General features: G+C 43.1%; 1 protein-coding gene across 1 annotated transcript; it reads right to left on the reverse strand.

Moving 5' to 3' along the window:
* Positions 1–8,026: 8,026 nt before the first annotated feature.
* On the reverse strand, positions 8,027–13,370 carry LOC310775082 (V-type proton ATPase subunit e 2-like; the record flags this gene model as incomplete). Its single annotated transcript, XM_083635172.1, has 3 exons — positions 8,027–8,120; positions 9,757–9,804; positions 13,267–13,370. The coding sequence occupies 3 exons, from the start codon at positions 13,368–13,370 to the stop codon at positions 8,027–8,029; spliced, it is 246 nt and encodes an 81-aa protein (XP_083491298.1).
* Positions 13,371–17,650: the final 4,280 nt, after the last annotated feature.

Below are 17,650 nucleotides of genomic sequence, written 5' to 3' on the forward strand. Positions count from 1 at the left end.
ACACGGTGTCCTGCAGATTTTAATTTGCAGGTTTTTGATGAATTTTAAAAGGCCAATGTCCTGCAATTACGGGACAACGGAAACCCTGCTCTGTACCTCTTAGCTACATTATGTAGCAGCCTACCAAGAGGGCCATCTTTGTGCTTTCTGCCCAGCCATTCAGTCCACTGAACAAGACAGAGATGTTCAGACAGTAAGCGCTCAGTTTCATTGCCTCTTTGTCTCCGAACTTCCTCCTTAATGCTTGCCCACGCTTGTTCTATGTGCTGCGTGTGGGTACCTGTTTGCAGATCTACATACCACCTCGTATGATTCACAGTCATGTGATTGTAGCCGAGCACAGGCAGCGCACGATAAGTAGGTGGAGTTGCTAGTAGGGAGATATGGGTGGTGGGAGCGGTGCCAAGGAAGAGGGATGGGCGAGCGAAAGGGGGGAGTGGTGCTGTGGGCTTAAAGGTTTGCACTTTATTTCAACAAAATCCTGTGAAGTGAATTCTGTCAAGATTTTACATTCACTTATTGATAATTGCACATGCTGGATCAGACAATAATGTTGTAAGTGATAGATTGTGTGCTTCATGTTGAAAGAGACAATTTGATTTTTAATCAATTTTATGAAAAACCTACCTCAGTTTTTGTTACAATGCAAGATTGTAAATGCTACATGTTGGAAGACACCATTATTTTTCTATTGTGTTTTCTCCCCCATCTACCTCAGTTTTTGGTACAATTTGGCACAATTTGGAAAGGTTTTAAACAGCCATTTTGATACAATTGCACTGTTGTAAATGCTAGATTGTAAAGGCTTAATTTGGAAAGAAACTGAAAAAAATAACCTACCTCTGTTTTTTTGTACACTTAAGCTGCGTTCACACCGACCTATTAAAGTTTTTCGCTGGCGTCGAGTTTACATACAAAGTCAATGCAAACGAGCGATTGAGGGTATATTCGCCTGGGAGAAAAATCGCTGGGCGTCCGAGCGGCAGAGACAGAGCGATAGGGAGAAAATATGCTCGTCGCCCCAGATGAAATATCCCAACTCGAGCGAAAATACGCTGGCATCAGTTGCTCGCTGTTCAACGCTGATTGGCTGCCGTGTGAGAGTGAGTCAAGGATCACACTGGCTTGGAACAATCCGCTGGTTTATTGCGTGGCAACAAACCACATTGACAGCTCATTGACAGGCTGACAGCTGTCACCCCTCAAATCCTGACTCTCTACCACAACTCCCCCCCCCCCCCAACACCACCCATATCGCCCTAGCCCAGGGGCAGTCCGGGGCCAGTTGCAGCCCTCACCTTGTCTCTCAAACACAGTTTTGGTTAATCAAGCAAGTTCAATTCACGTTTTGTTTTTCTCCGTTCACATAATGATGACAGCACTATCATACAGTTTGTAGACAAGCACAAAGTAGGAAACAACACAGGCCGAACTAATGTTTTCAGATGGTAAACAAAAGCCCTGGAGTACAATCAAATGTGATTTTTATTTTTAGAACCCATATGATGCCAGAAGCAACTGGCCCCCCGGTATCTTCACATTATCTAATCTGGCCCCCATTCAAAAAGGTTTGGACAGCCCTGCCCTAGCCACTCCACCTACCCACCCCTCGAATCCAGACTTTCTACCCCACCTTCCTATCCTCTATGGCACCTTCCCCCCTCCCACCACCCACAATCCTAACCCCCTAGCCACTAATCCTACCCACCCCTTGAATCCCGACGCTCTACCACTTTCCCATCCTGAGTTACGGCACAAGACAACAAGTATTCCTAATCCTTTCTAGCCTTCAATCTAGCCTACTCTGTACCAGCGTTACCGCTAGCACTCACAGCTGCAGGACATTGTGTCCTTTAAGATTTCAAATAAAGGACAAATGGTATAAATTCAGGACACATTAAATCTGTGTTTATTGAGCTTAAAAACCTACGCTGCGCTATGTGGTGTGGTGATGGTCCAGCTGGTCGTCTCGTCCAGGCGGAAAACACTAGCGTCCCGATAATATAATAGATCCATGCGTCCACGTTAGCAAGCAAGCAGAAAACACTAGCCTCTAGCTACATTAACAAGCAGGCAGAAAACACTAGCCTCTAGCTACATTAACAAGCAAGCAGAAAACACTAGCCTCTAGCTACGTTAACAAGCAGGCAGAAAACACTAGCCTCCGTAAAAACACACTTATTACAAATGAGTCAGGCTAATAAGAGTACTAGAAAATAGTAGACTTGGCTTGCTTTGGGTAGCTACCCACTAAGTTAAGAGGAAAACACATGCGCTATAGACGTTTTCACCTGTGTGTTGCGCAATAGCCACAAGTCCTCAGCACAGCTGTATTCAGACCCGAATTATAAACTGGAAACCGGAGTACGTTATAAACGTTATAAATATGGTCACCTTATAAACAACTAACCAACGCTGGGGGTCCGTATGGAAACAGCGTTACTCGAAATGGTTTAAAGTTAAATCAATTTGGTCATTTAGTGGTTCATTACTTTACTGCCATGTAAAGTAACTAACGTTAGCCGCTAGCAGCATTAGCCACAGTATCCGTCTATATCAGTGCCCCATTGCACAGCAGCGAGCGCAACACAAACCTCACCGCACTGTCAAAATCCCAACACTCAGTCCCGCCCCCAGCTGCCCCATTAGTCAATAGCATTTGAGAGTAACGTGATGTACCTCTCTAAACTGATCAATCAGAAGCAGCTAAAGACAAGCAGTACGAGCAACTATAGTGTTACCAAACTATAAAGTGACAGGTCAATATTCTTGACTGGGGGTTTAACCCGGGGTTACAATAATGAATAGCACTGGGACACGGGAGATAATTTACCTGACACGGTGTCCTGCACATTTTAATTTGCAGGTTTTTGATTAATTTTAAAGGCCAATGTCCTGCAATTACGGGACAACGGAAACCCTGCTCTGTACCTCTTAGCTACATCATGTAGCAGCCTACCACGAGGGCCATCTTTGTGCCTCCTGCCCAGCCATTCAGTCCACTGAACAAGACAGAGATGTTCAGACGGTAAGCGCTCAGTTTGACTTTGATTTTGTCTCCGAACTTGCTCCTTAATGCTTGCCCACGCTTGTTCTATGTGCTGCGTGTGGGTACCTGTTTGCAGATCTACATACCACCTTGTATGATTCACAGTCATGTGATTGTAGCCGAGCGCAGGCAGCGCACGATAAGTAGGTGGAGTTGCTAGTAGGGAGATATGGGTGGTGGGAGCGGTGCCAAGGAAGAGGGATGGGCGAGCGAAATGGGGGAGTGGTGCTGTGGGCTTAAAGGTTTGCACTTGTTTTTATTTCAACAAAATCCTGTGAAGTGAATTCTGTCAAGATTTTACATTCACTTATTGATAATTGCACATGCTGGATCAGACAATAATGTTGTAAGTCAGGGATACTCAACTTGCTTTGGCCGGGGGCCACTTTCGTGAAATGATAGAAGGCCAGGGGCCAGTTAATAAACAATCAATATACAATACATTTTTCTGTAGCGGATTGTAGGTTTTTGGGGTGTCAGCCGGAGTTTAGTCTGACAATGTTGGGCACACCGGATAGTTAGTTAGGTTAAGTACATACATAAGTGCCTGGGTAGCGACTAGCGAGCTGACGGCGGTATTTGACAATTTAGCAGCTAAATCATAGATTATTGAAAGATATTCCATATTCCATACTGAAATGCTATAACAGAAGTGGAGTATTGGCCAGAATGACATGAACATTTGGACACTTATTCAGCGGGTATCTTGCATGTTGCGTTCAGGTGCACTGTAAATTTTAATTTTAATTTTTTTTTTGCAATTCCATCGCGGGCCGCCAGTTGAGTATCACTGTTGTAAGTGATAGATTGTATGCTCCATGATGAAAGACACAATTTGATTTTTAATGCATATTATGAAAAACCTACCTCAGTTTTTGTTACAATGCTAGATTGTAAATGCTACATGTTGGAAGACACCATTATTTTTCTATTGTGTTTTTTCCCCATCTACCTCAGTTTTTGGTACAATTTGGCACAATTTGGAAAGGTTTTAAACAGCCATTTTGATACAATTGCACTGTTGTAAATGCTAGATTGTAACGGCTTAATTTGGAAAGAAACTGAAAAAAAATAACCTACCTCAGTTTTTTTGTACACTTAAGCTGCGTTCACACCGACCTATTAAAGTTTTTCGCTGGCATCGAGTTTACATACAAAGTCAATGCAAACGAGCGATTGAGCGTATATTCGCCCCGGGAGAAAAATCGCTGGGCGTCCGAGCAACAGAGACGGAGCGATAGGGAGAAAATATGCTCGTCGTCCGAGATTAAATATCCCAACTCGAACGAAATTACACTGACTCAAGGATCACACTGGCTTGGAACAAACCTATAGACCAATTATACGCCTACGTCACAATGACAACAAAGCAAGCTGCGCGCGCAACGTGTAGGCAGAAAGTCGTTAGCCCAGCATAGACAGACAGCGAAAACTCTGTCAAAGCCCCGCTGTCAGGACTGCTCTATGCCCATCTGCAACACACAGTTATATTTTAGTTTTAAAATGCAGTTCTCGGCTTACTACCACAGCTTATCGCCTGGTAATAAGCAATGTTATGCATCGAAATTAACGTTGTTTAATGGGACATGTCTTACAGACCCATACGCACTGGCGCTGTCAATTGGCCAAGCCTAGTGGCCGGCAATACATATCGTGCATTCCTTTATAACTGGGGATAGCGTAGATAATTATTCTGTAACTTGCAAAGATATATTGTTATGTTGATAATGCACACAACTCAATGACATTATGTAACGTTACTTGGTCGTTAACTAACCGAGCGATGTGGCTGAGCAGCCTACAGCTACAGGCAGCTTACCTGATTATGAAGAGCACTACAAAGTCGGGGATTTTTAATGATGTCCTCGTTCCAATCAGTTCAACTTAATAATGACATTATTTAACGTTACTTGGTCGTTAACTAACCTAGCGATGTGGCTGAGCAGCCTACAGTTTCAGTTCAGGCAGCTTACCTGATTATGAAGAGCACTGCAAAGTCGGGCATTTTTAACGATTTCCTCTTTCGGCTTGCAACCAAAGACAGCTACGGTTAGCATTAAAAGCAGTATGAGTTGACGGGATTCGGTAAAACTTTACTCCTTGCTTTGTTGATAGTGTAACAGACTGTGTTGTGTTGTGTTCTATTGCGTGTGTGCGAGGCTAACCGTAGGTGTCTTTGGTTGCAAGCCGAAAGAGGAAATCGTTAAAAATGCCCGACTTTGCAGTGCTCTTCATAATCAGGTAAGCTGCCTGAACTGAAACTAGGCTGCTCAGCCACATCGCTAGGTTAGTTAACGACCAAGTAACGTTAAATAATGTCATTATTAAGTTGAACTGATTGGAACGAGGACATCATTAAAAATGCCCGACTTTGTAGTGCTCTTCATAATCAGGTAAGCTGCCTGTAGCTGTAGGCTGCTCAGCCACATCGCTCGGTTAGTTAACGACCAAGTAACGTTACATAATGTCATTGAATTGTGTGCATTATCAACATAACAATATATCTTTGCAAGTTACAGAATAATTATCTACGCTATCCCCAGTTATAAAGGAATGCACGATATGTATTGCCGGCCACTAGGCTTGGCCAATTGACAGCGCCAGTGCGTATGGGTCTGTAAGACATGTCCCATTAAACAACGTTAATTTCAATGCATAACATTGCTTATCACCAGGCGATAAGCTGTGGTAGTAAGCCGAGAACTGCATTTTAAAACTAAAATATAACTGTGTGTTGCAGATGGGCATAGAGCAGTCCTGACAGCGGGGCTTTGACAGAGTTTTCGCTGTCTGTCTATGCTGGGCTAACGACTTTCTGCCTACACGTTGCGCGCGCAGCTCAATGTTGACAAGCTGTATAAGGGGTCTATTACCGTAGTTTTTCTTATTGAAAGACTGTGTGTATTTTGTCATACCTGACAGTTTCGACTGCTGCTTCCTGCAGTCTTCCTCAGAGACGTCACGTGATGTTGTTGTGACGTGCTGTATGGCTGGTTTATGAGGGGTTGGCCATCCCACCTGGATAGGTGGGATGACCATGCCCCCTGCTGGCCGGTAGTTTATGGAGGAGGACTGTGTCCCAGGTGTGGGATAGCATGTAAGCCCCCTCATCCCGGTTCACAGTCCGGGGTGCACGTTTCCGTATCTCCATTGCTTCCCTGATCCAACGGTGGTATTTGTTGCTTTCCGATCCGATGACCTTGGCCTTCTCCCAGTCCATGATGTGATTCTCTCTTTTACAGTGATCCGAGATGGCTGATTTCAGATTCTCCTGGTCTGCTTTCTGTTTTGTTGCACGTGTGAGCGCTCCAGTTGTTTCCTTTTCACACTCTTTCTGGTGTTCTTTCTTGCGTGTGCCAAATGCTCTGCCCGTTTCTCCAATATAAGTCTTATTGCATGATAGGCATGGGATCTCGTATATTACGTCACACTTCTTGATGGGTTCAATGCGGTCCTTGGGGTGCACCAGCATCTGGCGTAGCTTGGTGTGCGGCTTCACCGGTGTGCTTATGCAGTGTTTTCTCATCGCCCTCTGTACTCGCTCTGTGAGCCCCCTGATGTAGGGAAGGGTGACCATGCCCAGGCTTTCTGGCTTGGTTGTGTTTTTCCTCTTTGTTTCCCCTTTGTTTATGTTCTTCTGGACTGCTTCCTTTCCCTTTGTTATGGCCCAAACTGGGTAGTGACACTGGGTGAGTGCGTGTTTTATGTGTTTCTCTTCCTCCTGTCTATCTTCTGGGTCTGTGATGATGCTGGTGCGGTCGTACAGGGTTCTAACTACTGATAATTTGTGTGCTGTGGGGTGCTCTGATGTCCATAGTAGGTATTGGTCTGTGTGTGTTGGTTTCCTGTATATCTTTATTTTTATGTTTCCCTCTTGTGTGTGTTGAATTTTGTGTGTGTTGGCCAACCCCTCATAAACCAGCCATACAGCACGTCACAACAACATCACGTGACGTCTCTGAGGAAGACTGCAGGAAGCAGCAGTCGAAACTGTCAGGTATGACAAAATACACACAGTCTTTCAATAAGAAAAACTAATAGTTAATAATAGATAGACGAAATGAACTTGTTTGGATTGGAACAAACCGCTGGTTTATTGTGTGGCAACAAACCGCATTGACAGCTCATTGACAGGCTGACAGCTGACATGAAGTGAAGCCTGTACTACCGGTATAGAGCTCGCATTAGGAGCACGCTGATAGGCTTAGCTTCTAAACAACTACGGTGGCTCGTAGTGGACAAATATCATGACTTTGCATAACGTTATAGCCCCCAGATGTCCGTCAATTATTGTGCCTATTGATGAGCGATTTAAACAGAGCGACAGAGCGATTCCAAAGGGTTCAGTCGAGCGACAGAGAGAAAAATAAATATCTCGGTGTGAACACAGCTTTACACACAAGATCCGTCTTAAAGTGTTTTTGCCCTTACCTGCTAAAACATTGTCATTTTTATTCACATTTTAACAACATTGACCACATAGTGCTCCTTCCCACTAGGTGAGCTGTGAAAACCATAGTTAACTGTTAATAAGTGCAGAATAAATTAATTTATTAACCTTAAAGCAGCTACGAGCAAGACTTTCGATTGTTATTAAACAGTCTAAATTTAATATCGATGCCTCACATCTTACCTCTAATATTAGACGAGACCAACGCGGAGTAGTCTCGCTTGAAAGCAGAGTGAATCGGCGAGTGTTGTCTTGATGATTAGTCTGTCTGCGGGCCGGTGTCATCAGGAAGTGAAACGAAACGGTTTGCGGCAGCCACTTCGGCTGTTTTTGGCCAGCGCAAGCGGGCCCGATATCTGGCTTTGTCCAGTCCAATTTGCGTGCCGATTTGAGTGCCGATGCTCGTGAGCGCTTTATCGCGCTGGCCATATGCTACGTCCTGACCTAGCCTACCTTGCCTTGTTCAATCATTGTTAGGCAGGTTCTGCGTCTGAAAGCTGTAGTTGTTGTGACAGGACTCACCGTGTTTACTCCCAGAAGTAACGCAGATACCATATAGTCTCATTCTTCAGCTGAGGGCCGAACAGAGGGTTAGCCTGGGCCAGGATCGCTATCAACCAGCTGAGAGAGAGAGAGAGAGAGGGAGAGGGAGGGAGAGAGGGATGGACAGAGAGAGAGAGGGAGGGAGGGATGGAGAGAGAGAGAGAGGGAGGGAGGGGGAGAGAGAGACAGAGAGTGCGCATAATATTTTAGGGCTGCAACTAACGATTATTGTCATTATCGATTAATCTGTTGATTATTTTCTCGACTAATCGATTAGTCGTTTGGTCTATAAAATATCACTAAATGATATTTAGTGATAAAGCCCAAGGTGACATCCTCAAATGTCTTCTCTTGTTCTGAGCAACAGCCCACAACCCAAAGAGAATCAGTTTACTGTCATAGAAGACTAAAGACACCAGAAAATATTCACATCTAGGAAGCTGGAACGAGAGAATTTCAGTATTTCTTAGTTCTGAGAAATTAGTCTAAAGTAAACGATTAATCGATTAAAAAAAGTGTTTGGCAACAGTGGAAAACAACATGCTCCTCATCTTGGAGAGAACATGGATGGAAAAATATCACAAGATATTTTTTAACTCCTGCACAGACAAAATATCAAAACACAAGGTGCTGGAGAATGTGTGGAGCAGACCGAGCTGACCATTTCCATATATTCTGGGACTGCCCTATTCTAAAAGGTTACTGGCAAGAATTAAAGAAATGTATGGATGAAATAACCAAAGTGAATCTTCCACTCTCATTTGAGGTATTATACTTGGGGAAAGTAGACCAAGGGCTTGTGCGATTAAGAGACAAACATATATTTAGAATGATGTTAATTGCAAGTAAGAAAGCGATTACAAGGAAATGGCTGAAGGCCGAAGCGCCTAGGGTGGATGATTGGATTGAAGTAATGCATGATATATATGTGATTGAGAAGCTGACTTATTCTATCAGACTGCAACAGGATAAGTTTAAAGGAATTTGGGAAAATTGGATCGAGTATATAGCGCCAATTAGAGCAGACTTTGTATAAGAGATTGTGCAGGGCAAGGAATCCCTTAGTTCAAGGTTTAATAGCTACAGATATGTACATGTTATGATTTATTTTTGTATTTTTTGTTAATAAATGTAAAAAACAGAGCTGATATAGAGATGACTAAGTATATGTATGGAGAAGAGCATAAAGAAATGTGTGGTACTGAATACAACTGTCAATAAGCATACATGGGAATTGAGAGAGGGGGGAGTGGGGAAGGGAATGCAGGGGTATGATTGTATGTATGAACGATATAACATTATGTATGACACAAGAAAATAATAGTAATGATGTAACAGATGCTCTGTATTCCATGCTGAAGAACAATAAAAAAAGAAAAAAAAAAAAGAAAAAAAAAAGTGTTTGGCGATACATTTTTTGTCGATGGACTAATAATCAATTAGTCCAATTAATCAATTACGACTAATCATCACAGCTGTATAATCGTTAATCTGTCATATGGATACAGCTGCTTCTATTGCAATGATTTGAAATCACTTGTGTTGATATCGCTGTCAGGGATTCTGGACAACACCAAACTTCATTTCAGTGGGTAAATGTTGTATTCTTTTCCCGGAACTGTGCGTGCGTGCGTGCATGTGTGTGAGTATGTGTTGTGCATGTGTGTGTCTGTTGGTGTGTGTCTGTGTGCGCGTGCGTGTACAGAGTACTCACAACAGGTAGCAGCAGATGGCGGTGAGGATCAGACTGGTGATGATCACCCTGTGACACAGAGAGCAGGGTATTTTAAACGTTGTTTTCAAAGCGATCCCTTGACCTCTCACCTCAAGATATCTGAATGAGAATGCATTCAGGCGGCGTCTCGTCATAGACGCGTGGTCAATGGGTCAGCATGGGGGAAATCCTCCCGTTGTTCCCAGCCAGCATAGTTAGCATTTAGCTGCTAGCCCAGCCCAGGCAGACAGGATCGGGGATTCAACCACCGCAGTAAACGCACATCTGAACAGACGTTTATGTACCTGCTGTTGAATCCCCAATCCTGTAGTGTAGAGCCGCAGCACCGTCCTTTGGTGAGTCAGCCCATTGAGATACGGTATATGGGGTTTTTTCCCCCACCGTCTAGTCTCGCGCGGCAGCCGTAGTAACATTTTGTGGGCGTTCCCACACAGACCAACTGTATCTATTGGTTCTATGAGTACCCACATGTCTCCTCTTTACAGGTAAGGTAACGTTAGCATTGTTTGATAAGGTAGCACGAGCATTTTTCTCATTACTGACAGAGTCTCCATGGACTTGAAGCATTGCTGATACCCCAGAAAATCATCTTCTTCACAGCCTAATGTTGGCAGTTATGCATGGCGTCATGCCTCTCTCTCTCTCACTCACTCACTCACTCACACACACACACACACACACACACACACACACACACACACACACACACACACACACACACACACACACACACACACACACACACACACACACACACACACACACACACACACACACACACACACACACACACACACACACACACACACACAGGTGTGTGTAGCCTGACTGTGAGTCAGCATCACTGTTGTTTTAACCTGTATGACTCACACACTTTCTTTACATCCAAATACAACAACAATAACAGACAGAAACATCATCTCGTCTTCACATCGGCGCCTAGCGAGCTGCTGCTTGTTTTACAGCTCAGTGGTTCTTAGTGGTTCTAGTGAGCTGCTGCTTGTTTTACAGCGCAGTGGTTCTTAGTGGTTCTAGTGAGCTGCTGCTTGTTTTACAGCGCAGTGGTTCTTAGTGGTTCTAGCGAGCTGCTGCTTGTTTTACAGATCAGTGGTTCTTAGTGGTTCTAGCGAGCTGCTGCTTGTTTTACAGCTCAGTGGTTCTTAGTGGTTCTAGCGAGCTGCTGCTTGTTTTACAGCTCAGTGGTTCTTAGTGGTTCTAGCGAGCTGCTGCTTGTTTTACAGCTCAGTGGTTCTCAACGTGTGGTCCAGGGACCACCAGGGGCCCTTGAGGACCCCCCCAGCAAATCTGATGAATTGATAAATTTACCCATTATTCAATTTTGAAGAATAACATAGTTAATGTTAGATAATGTAATAGTTTCTGAGTTCAGAGACAAAATCATATAAAAAAAACATAATAATAATAATACATTTAATTTATGAAGTGCTTTTCTAAAAACTCAAAGATGCCTTACAGTACGCAATATTTTTCCCATGATGGCGAAGGCTAGGCAAAGGCATGACCCGCCCCTCTTGTAGGGTATTAACAAATTCCCAACACGGCCTATCTCAAAGCTTTCTCTCAGATGGGCATGCATCAAATAAACAAAGAATAGGACAAAGTTGAATACGAAGGCGTCGGAGATTTGCTGGATATTTATTGGTATCATCTGCTTGACAGCTCATCAGGAAGAATGGTAGGAGAGAACAACTTTGCATGGCTTGGGGCTTATTTATACCCTAGTCACAATGGGAGCGTACCTATGTTCCCCGGGTCCTATATTCCCCGGGTCCTATGTTCCCCGTTTTTGTGGGACCGGGGAACATGGAACCCTTCCTAACCTCCCCCAGACCCTAACCCAAAACCTAACCTCTCCCACCCCTCACGCCTAAACCTAAGGTCGGCATTGCGGGTGGTCGGCATAGCGGATAGACACCCCAAATGTTACGGAGAGTGTTAAAAACGGGGAACATAGGACCCGGGGAACATAGGACCCGGGGAACATAGGGATGACCCCGTCACAATAAGCCAAACAACGTGGAATGCAGTAGATTGCAAACAGGAACAACCTCCAGTTTATTTTTGGTTGTAGGCCAAGGTCACCCCGACTTTTGGCCAGACACAATGTTTCTAAAGATACTCTGACAACATTTGAAACATTAAGCATATTTTGATTAATAGGTTCATGTTCTGATTGCTTGGATCATTTAGCTTATTTTCCAAAACAAACTAGTTGAGCAATCTCCAGTTCCAATATTTCCCACCTTAGGCCCCTAGGCCTTACACAACATTTTGCTGAGGATCACAGGGAGCAAACCACTTCTTACACCCACACTCTCTGCCTCTGATTGGCTGACTGTAATCGGCTGCTCCAAAAGTATCTCAAACGAGCCTAAATATACTTTCATTCGTGATGCAGTGGAGGGGAAAGCAGGCTACTTTGAAGCATGATTCCTATAGATATTAGTGGTGTGTTTGCTGGACAGACAGCTAACATTCATACATGACTGCAGTTAGTTGTTGCTGAGGCTATGGTCATCTAAGCATTTGTTCATAACGTGAGCAGCAGGTGCAAAACAATCATTAAATCAACAAGCATGAGATACTTATATTGAACGTTACAATTGCAAACCATATAACTGAGTTATTTAGGCCTAATAGCCTATTACACAGACATGTGTATTTTTTCCTTGTCATTCTAAATTTCATCACATTGTTGCTCTGATTAATATGTCAATTCAAATACATGTCACTCTTGTGTTAGAATGAGAATGAGAATGAGAATTAAAGTTCACTGTAAATGGGCATTGACACTGTTTTTATATCACCCTTGATCAATTCTCATGCATCTTTTATATTTTTCTTTTTTGTGTCTGTAGGCTACATGATACGTGCACTGCCAAGAGTAGTGGCAGCATTATAAACCAGAGACCAGACTATATCAAAAACATAAACACACAGTGGCGTCTTTCATGCAGGCTAGCAAGCCTTTGATCAAATCTGAGAAAGAATATACGTATGTATTGCTAGATATGATTTTGTCCAGAATTCCAACATGACTACATGGTAGGTAGAGAGACAACAGAGCAACTATGATCAAAATAATCATTCTAAAAATGCATAAATTTGCTGGAAAGCCTCTGGAATGCCTTCAAGGACCCCTGGTGATCCAGATGGATGGAGGGAGGCAGGCAGGCAGGATGACGCACCAGGCCTCCATCATCCAAACCCCCCATGATGCAGGAACACACTCGTAACATTTGAAAAGATGTAGGCTAATGCAGCAGTACGACACATTATTGCATGTATTTTTTTTTTAACAGTGTAACGTTAGCCTACCAGTAAATGCAGTAGGCTACAAGCGGATAACATGGAAGGAGACACTAAATTGTTACCACCACCACCATTATCATCACTACAGTGCAGCCCTGTCACTGTCAGTGATAACGGGCACGACACCTAACGTTAGCTTAGCCCCGGTTAGCTTACCCCCGGTTCGGTCCTTTACGCACCAAGAACGGGGCCACGACGCCCACCAGTGCCCACAGCGTGGTGAAGCAGATCATGGGCAGCGCCAGAGAGTGGGACACCATGGCTCACACAGACGCAGACGGATAGAGAAGTGAAGATGATACGGGTCTCCTTGGAAAATAAGAACAAGCGCATCTAATGGCTCCTCCTGGCTGCTGCAGCTCTCTGGTCCGGCCCACACAGCGGAGACGGCACTTGATTAGTCTCTTAGAACAGACGAGTTGGCTTCCGCAATTTTCAAATGCTTCCGCCATACCGTCTGTACTTCGTGGGGGAGAATCATGCACCAACCGGAATGGGAAGTAGAAAGGCGGGTTTTCCGCTCATTAGTCCAATCAGAATCGCAGAAAGGCGGGTCTTCCGCTCATTAGTCCAATCAAAATCCAATATGCCGCATTTTTCGTGGACACACGTGTCGTGATTGGTCGGATTCCGTCGAACTTCTTTCCTGTCTGAAGGTTTTTTCCCAACTTCCTTGTGCATGTTCTGGGGGTGTAACGTAAGAGACTGTATATAGCTGCATTCGCCGGATGTAGATGAGACAGTCTGTTTTAAGAGACTAGCACTTGATTGGTCTGAGCCGCTGCGATTGGTGTTGCTGATTGGCTGAACCCGGGTGCCTGTCAGTATTACAATGCGCTTTGAGGATTTTTCTTCTTCTTCCCTAAAGGTATCCCAAAACATTCACAGTTTTAATAATTGTCTCATTTATTTTATCTCTAATTTTGTACTTGTTTTATTATTATTCATTTATATATTTTGTTATTAGCCTATTTATTAACTCATTGAGTGCCATGGACGTCTTTCGACGTCCAATTAAATAGTGACGTAGAGTGCCATGGACGTCTTTCGACGTCCAATGCGTTTTTTGACGGTGGGACGTCGATCAAAGCCTTCCGCATCTCCTGTACAACTATTATAGCTATTGGAGGTCTATAACCTATTTTACAGAACCCTTAGGTGGCGACAGTGCTCTCCAGGTTAACAGAAAGGCAGAGAAAAACAGAGAATAAGTCGTTGGGGAAACGGAAATCGCATCGCATCCGTATGCATCGATATGCATGAAGCGTTTTAATGTTAGATGTGCCTGCAGCAGCAGCAGCCAATCTGCTCCCACAATTGAGCTCCTCCATGTCCGCTGCAACAGCCTATTCGCATGATCAGCCGTGGAGTTGTTTTTATTCTCAACTGGAAGCATAGGAGCCGGTGACAAACACACGCGGAAGCTGTAAAAAAGCTGGATGTCGCGACGCGCACCCTTCACAGTGCAGAGCAAACTCAGCAGAGGGCCACCTCCCATAAGGAGGAGTGTGCAGTTGAGAGGGGGGGGGGGGGGGCACGCAGAGCAGCACACACACAACACCCAGACAGACCCAGGCAGCAGGACAGGGTTGGCAAACGCAAGCCAGAGTCAGTGATGTGTTTGAAATGTTTAATTTCACAAAAGGGCCATTATCTCAGCTTCTAGAAAAAAAAGGCTCTTTTTTGTTAAATCAAGCTATCTTCTCCGGCTGATAACTAAAGAACGGAAAATGATATCAATAAACCTGTTTTTGCTGATGATAGAAAAGAGTCTCATCGTTCTTTTTGCGTGTTCATTGTTTACATAGTAATATCACACAATATTCTGTGGGCCTCGAGAAATCACTGAAAAAAGCTCTGAAACTCTGGCACTGGGAGCGTCCGTTCTCCAAAAGTGGCTGGCACTCAATGAGTTAATGTATTACTAATTTATATTTTGTTATCATTTATTATGTTGTTGTTTATCTAGGCTACTATGTATTATTAAAAAAAATCACAATATTAGGCCTACTTGTTTTTCTTAAATTATTATTTCTGAAAGTACATTGTTAATTGTTTTGACAAGGAGAATTGGCTAAGAAGATGAAAATGATAATTATAATTATTATAATTATAATTATAATTATAATTATTATTATTATTATTATTATTATTATTATTATTATTATTATTATTGATCCTGACTTGAGGACCCTGTGCACAGCAAGCAGGTCTCACATATTCAGGGGAGTTTCGCTGAGAGCAATGCTTAAACTTCAACGCTTCAGGCATATAGGCGGATTACATGATGGGCCCCTGGGCCTGGACACATGAAGGGCCCCCCTCACAGTGCACAAACACAGAATTAAGGCCAGAATAAGAACTAAGACAGGGGTTCCCAAACTTTTCCGTCCAAGTACCACTACATACCAAACCAAATTTCCCAGGGACCACTTCCACTGCGTATACAATACAATACATATAAAGGCAACACAATTAACGTTTGTGTCCACCAGTCAAATAGTGAATGTTCACATTTTACCAGCCACTCAATAGATTATCATTGTTCTTTTGGATGGTGAGTGAAGCAAATCTGCCAGCCACTTTTACCAGCATTTGGCTGGTGGCTGTGCTAATTTTGGACCCTGTCTCAATAAAACTGGATTCATAGCACAGGTACACTCAATTAAAGCCAAAACACAATAACCCTCTAATTGTTCATAAACTTATGGAACATTTTGTCAAAAATAAATGGTTGGGGCCCTATAAGGGATCATTTGTAGCCTGGGTAAACCCAGCCCCCACTGGGGCTCTGGGTTAGGGGCCCCCTGAGCTCTGGGGCCCCTGGGCCTGGGCCCAGTAGGCCCGTTCGGTAATACATCCCTGGCTTCAGGACAGGTCATAACATCATAAAGCAAACTGCAGCTAACATCCCACCATCAGATGTCTGGTGTACAAAATCAACCGTGTGAGTCATGAAACAGAAAACTACCTCAGTGCTTATCTCATGTCCTGACAAAGGCATTGCAGGTACAATACAGAATGAGTTAGTGATCGGAGTACTAAAGTATAATTCATGTTTCCTTTCTAATTCAGACATGGAAAATGGTTAAAAATCTAAATTGAAGAATGAACAGTCAAAGATTTTAAAATTTTAACTGAAAATCAATTTGCAAACAGAATCAAAAAACACAAAAACAATCAAAGCCTGAACCCATATACATTTTAGGCATTACCTTTTTATCATTATTCATTTTAGATTGGAAAAATGCTAAATTAACATTGAAAAGTACAATTCAAAGTTGAAAATACAAAATTGAAAACTGAAAAATGGAAGTCACGTGACCATTTCGGGGTACGCCCACATTTCAAGGTACGCCCATATAAGGTATGCCCACAGACAGCCAAAAGAAAACGGAAGTCAATTGCTGAAAGTCAAAATAAAAGTACCGTATCCTGTGTCACAGGGGCAGCTTGTGAACAGGCAAGGCAGGCAACTGCTTGGGGCCCCATAGTCGGTTAGGGCCCCCTGAGGCCTGACAAACTTTACTCCACAGCAGTGACCACAAACCAATGGAAAATTTGCAATGGCATTGAAACCTCCCTATAGGGGCTCCATCGACAATTTTAAATGACATGAATTCACTTTCACTTTCAATTCAAGTATGTGACTCATTCCCGTCAAACTTGTATGATTCACGTATTCTCTTGAATTGAAAGTGAATGAAGTAAATGAATTTATCTGGAAGTCAAAACGAAAGAGAAAAAAAGAGGATGTGGGGAAAAAACAAGTGGAGCAGATACTGATTAGGCAGATAACTGAATGCTCTTATTTTATTATAGCAACCTATGGGGAGATAGGCTACTTGAATAAATTCAGCTAGCAATGGTGTCACTATTATTATTTTTTTAGTTAACCTGGTTAAGCTAATAGTTAAGCTATTCATTTCTATGAAAGCAGGGCAAACAATTAGCACCAGTCACCACTCACCAGCCAAATGCTGGCAATAAAATATACATCTGCAAGTGGCTGGTAGGTAGATTTGATTCACTCACCACCAGCCAAAAACAAACAATGCTAAACCATTGAGTGGCTGGTAACATTTGAGCATTCACTAGACATTTGGCCGGTGGACAAAAAAGTTAACTTTGCACTATGAAAGTTATGAATAGGCTAATAAAATATGTCCTAGGAACTTGAGGAATTCCAATGATAATATTGATGTATTTTTCGTTGGTGTCAGGTTATTAATAAAATGATGGTGATGAGGATGGGAATTTTTGCCTAGAGAGTACAGAGAGTACAGACTCTAGAATCGCCACTGGTGTTAGGCTCAGTTAAAGAGCATTAGCTAACGTCATGATTGATACTATGGGTATCAATTTTGTTTCTCGGCCCAGAAAATGTTATGGACCCGTGCTTCTGTCTGGCTGTGGGCGTACCTTATATGGGTGTACCTTGAAATGTGGATGTACCCTGAAATGGTCATGTGACTTCCATTTTTCAATTTTGTATTTTTAACTTTGAATTTTACTTTTCAAAGTTAAATCTGCATTTTTC

Source organism: Poromitra crassiceps (genome assembly GCF_964638095.1).
Source record: "Poromitra crassiceps genome assembly, chromosome: 4".
In the NCBI taxonomy this organism is placed as follows: Eukaryota; Metazoa; Chordata; class Actinopteri; order Beryciformes; family Melamphaidae; genus Poromitra; species Poromitra crassiceps.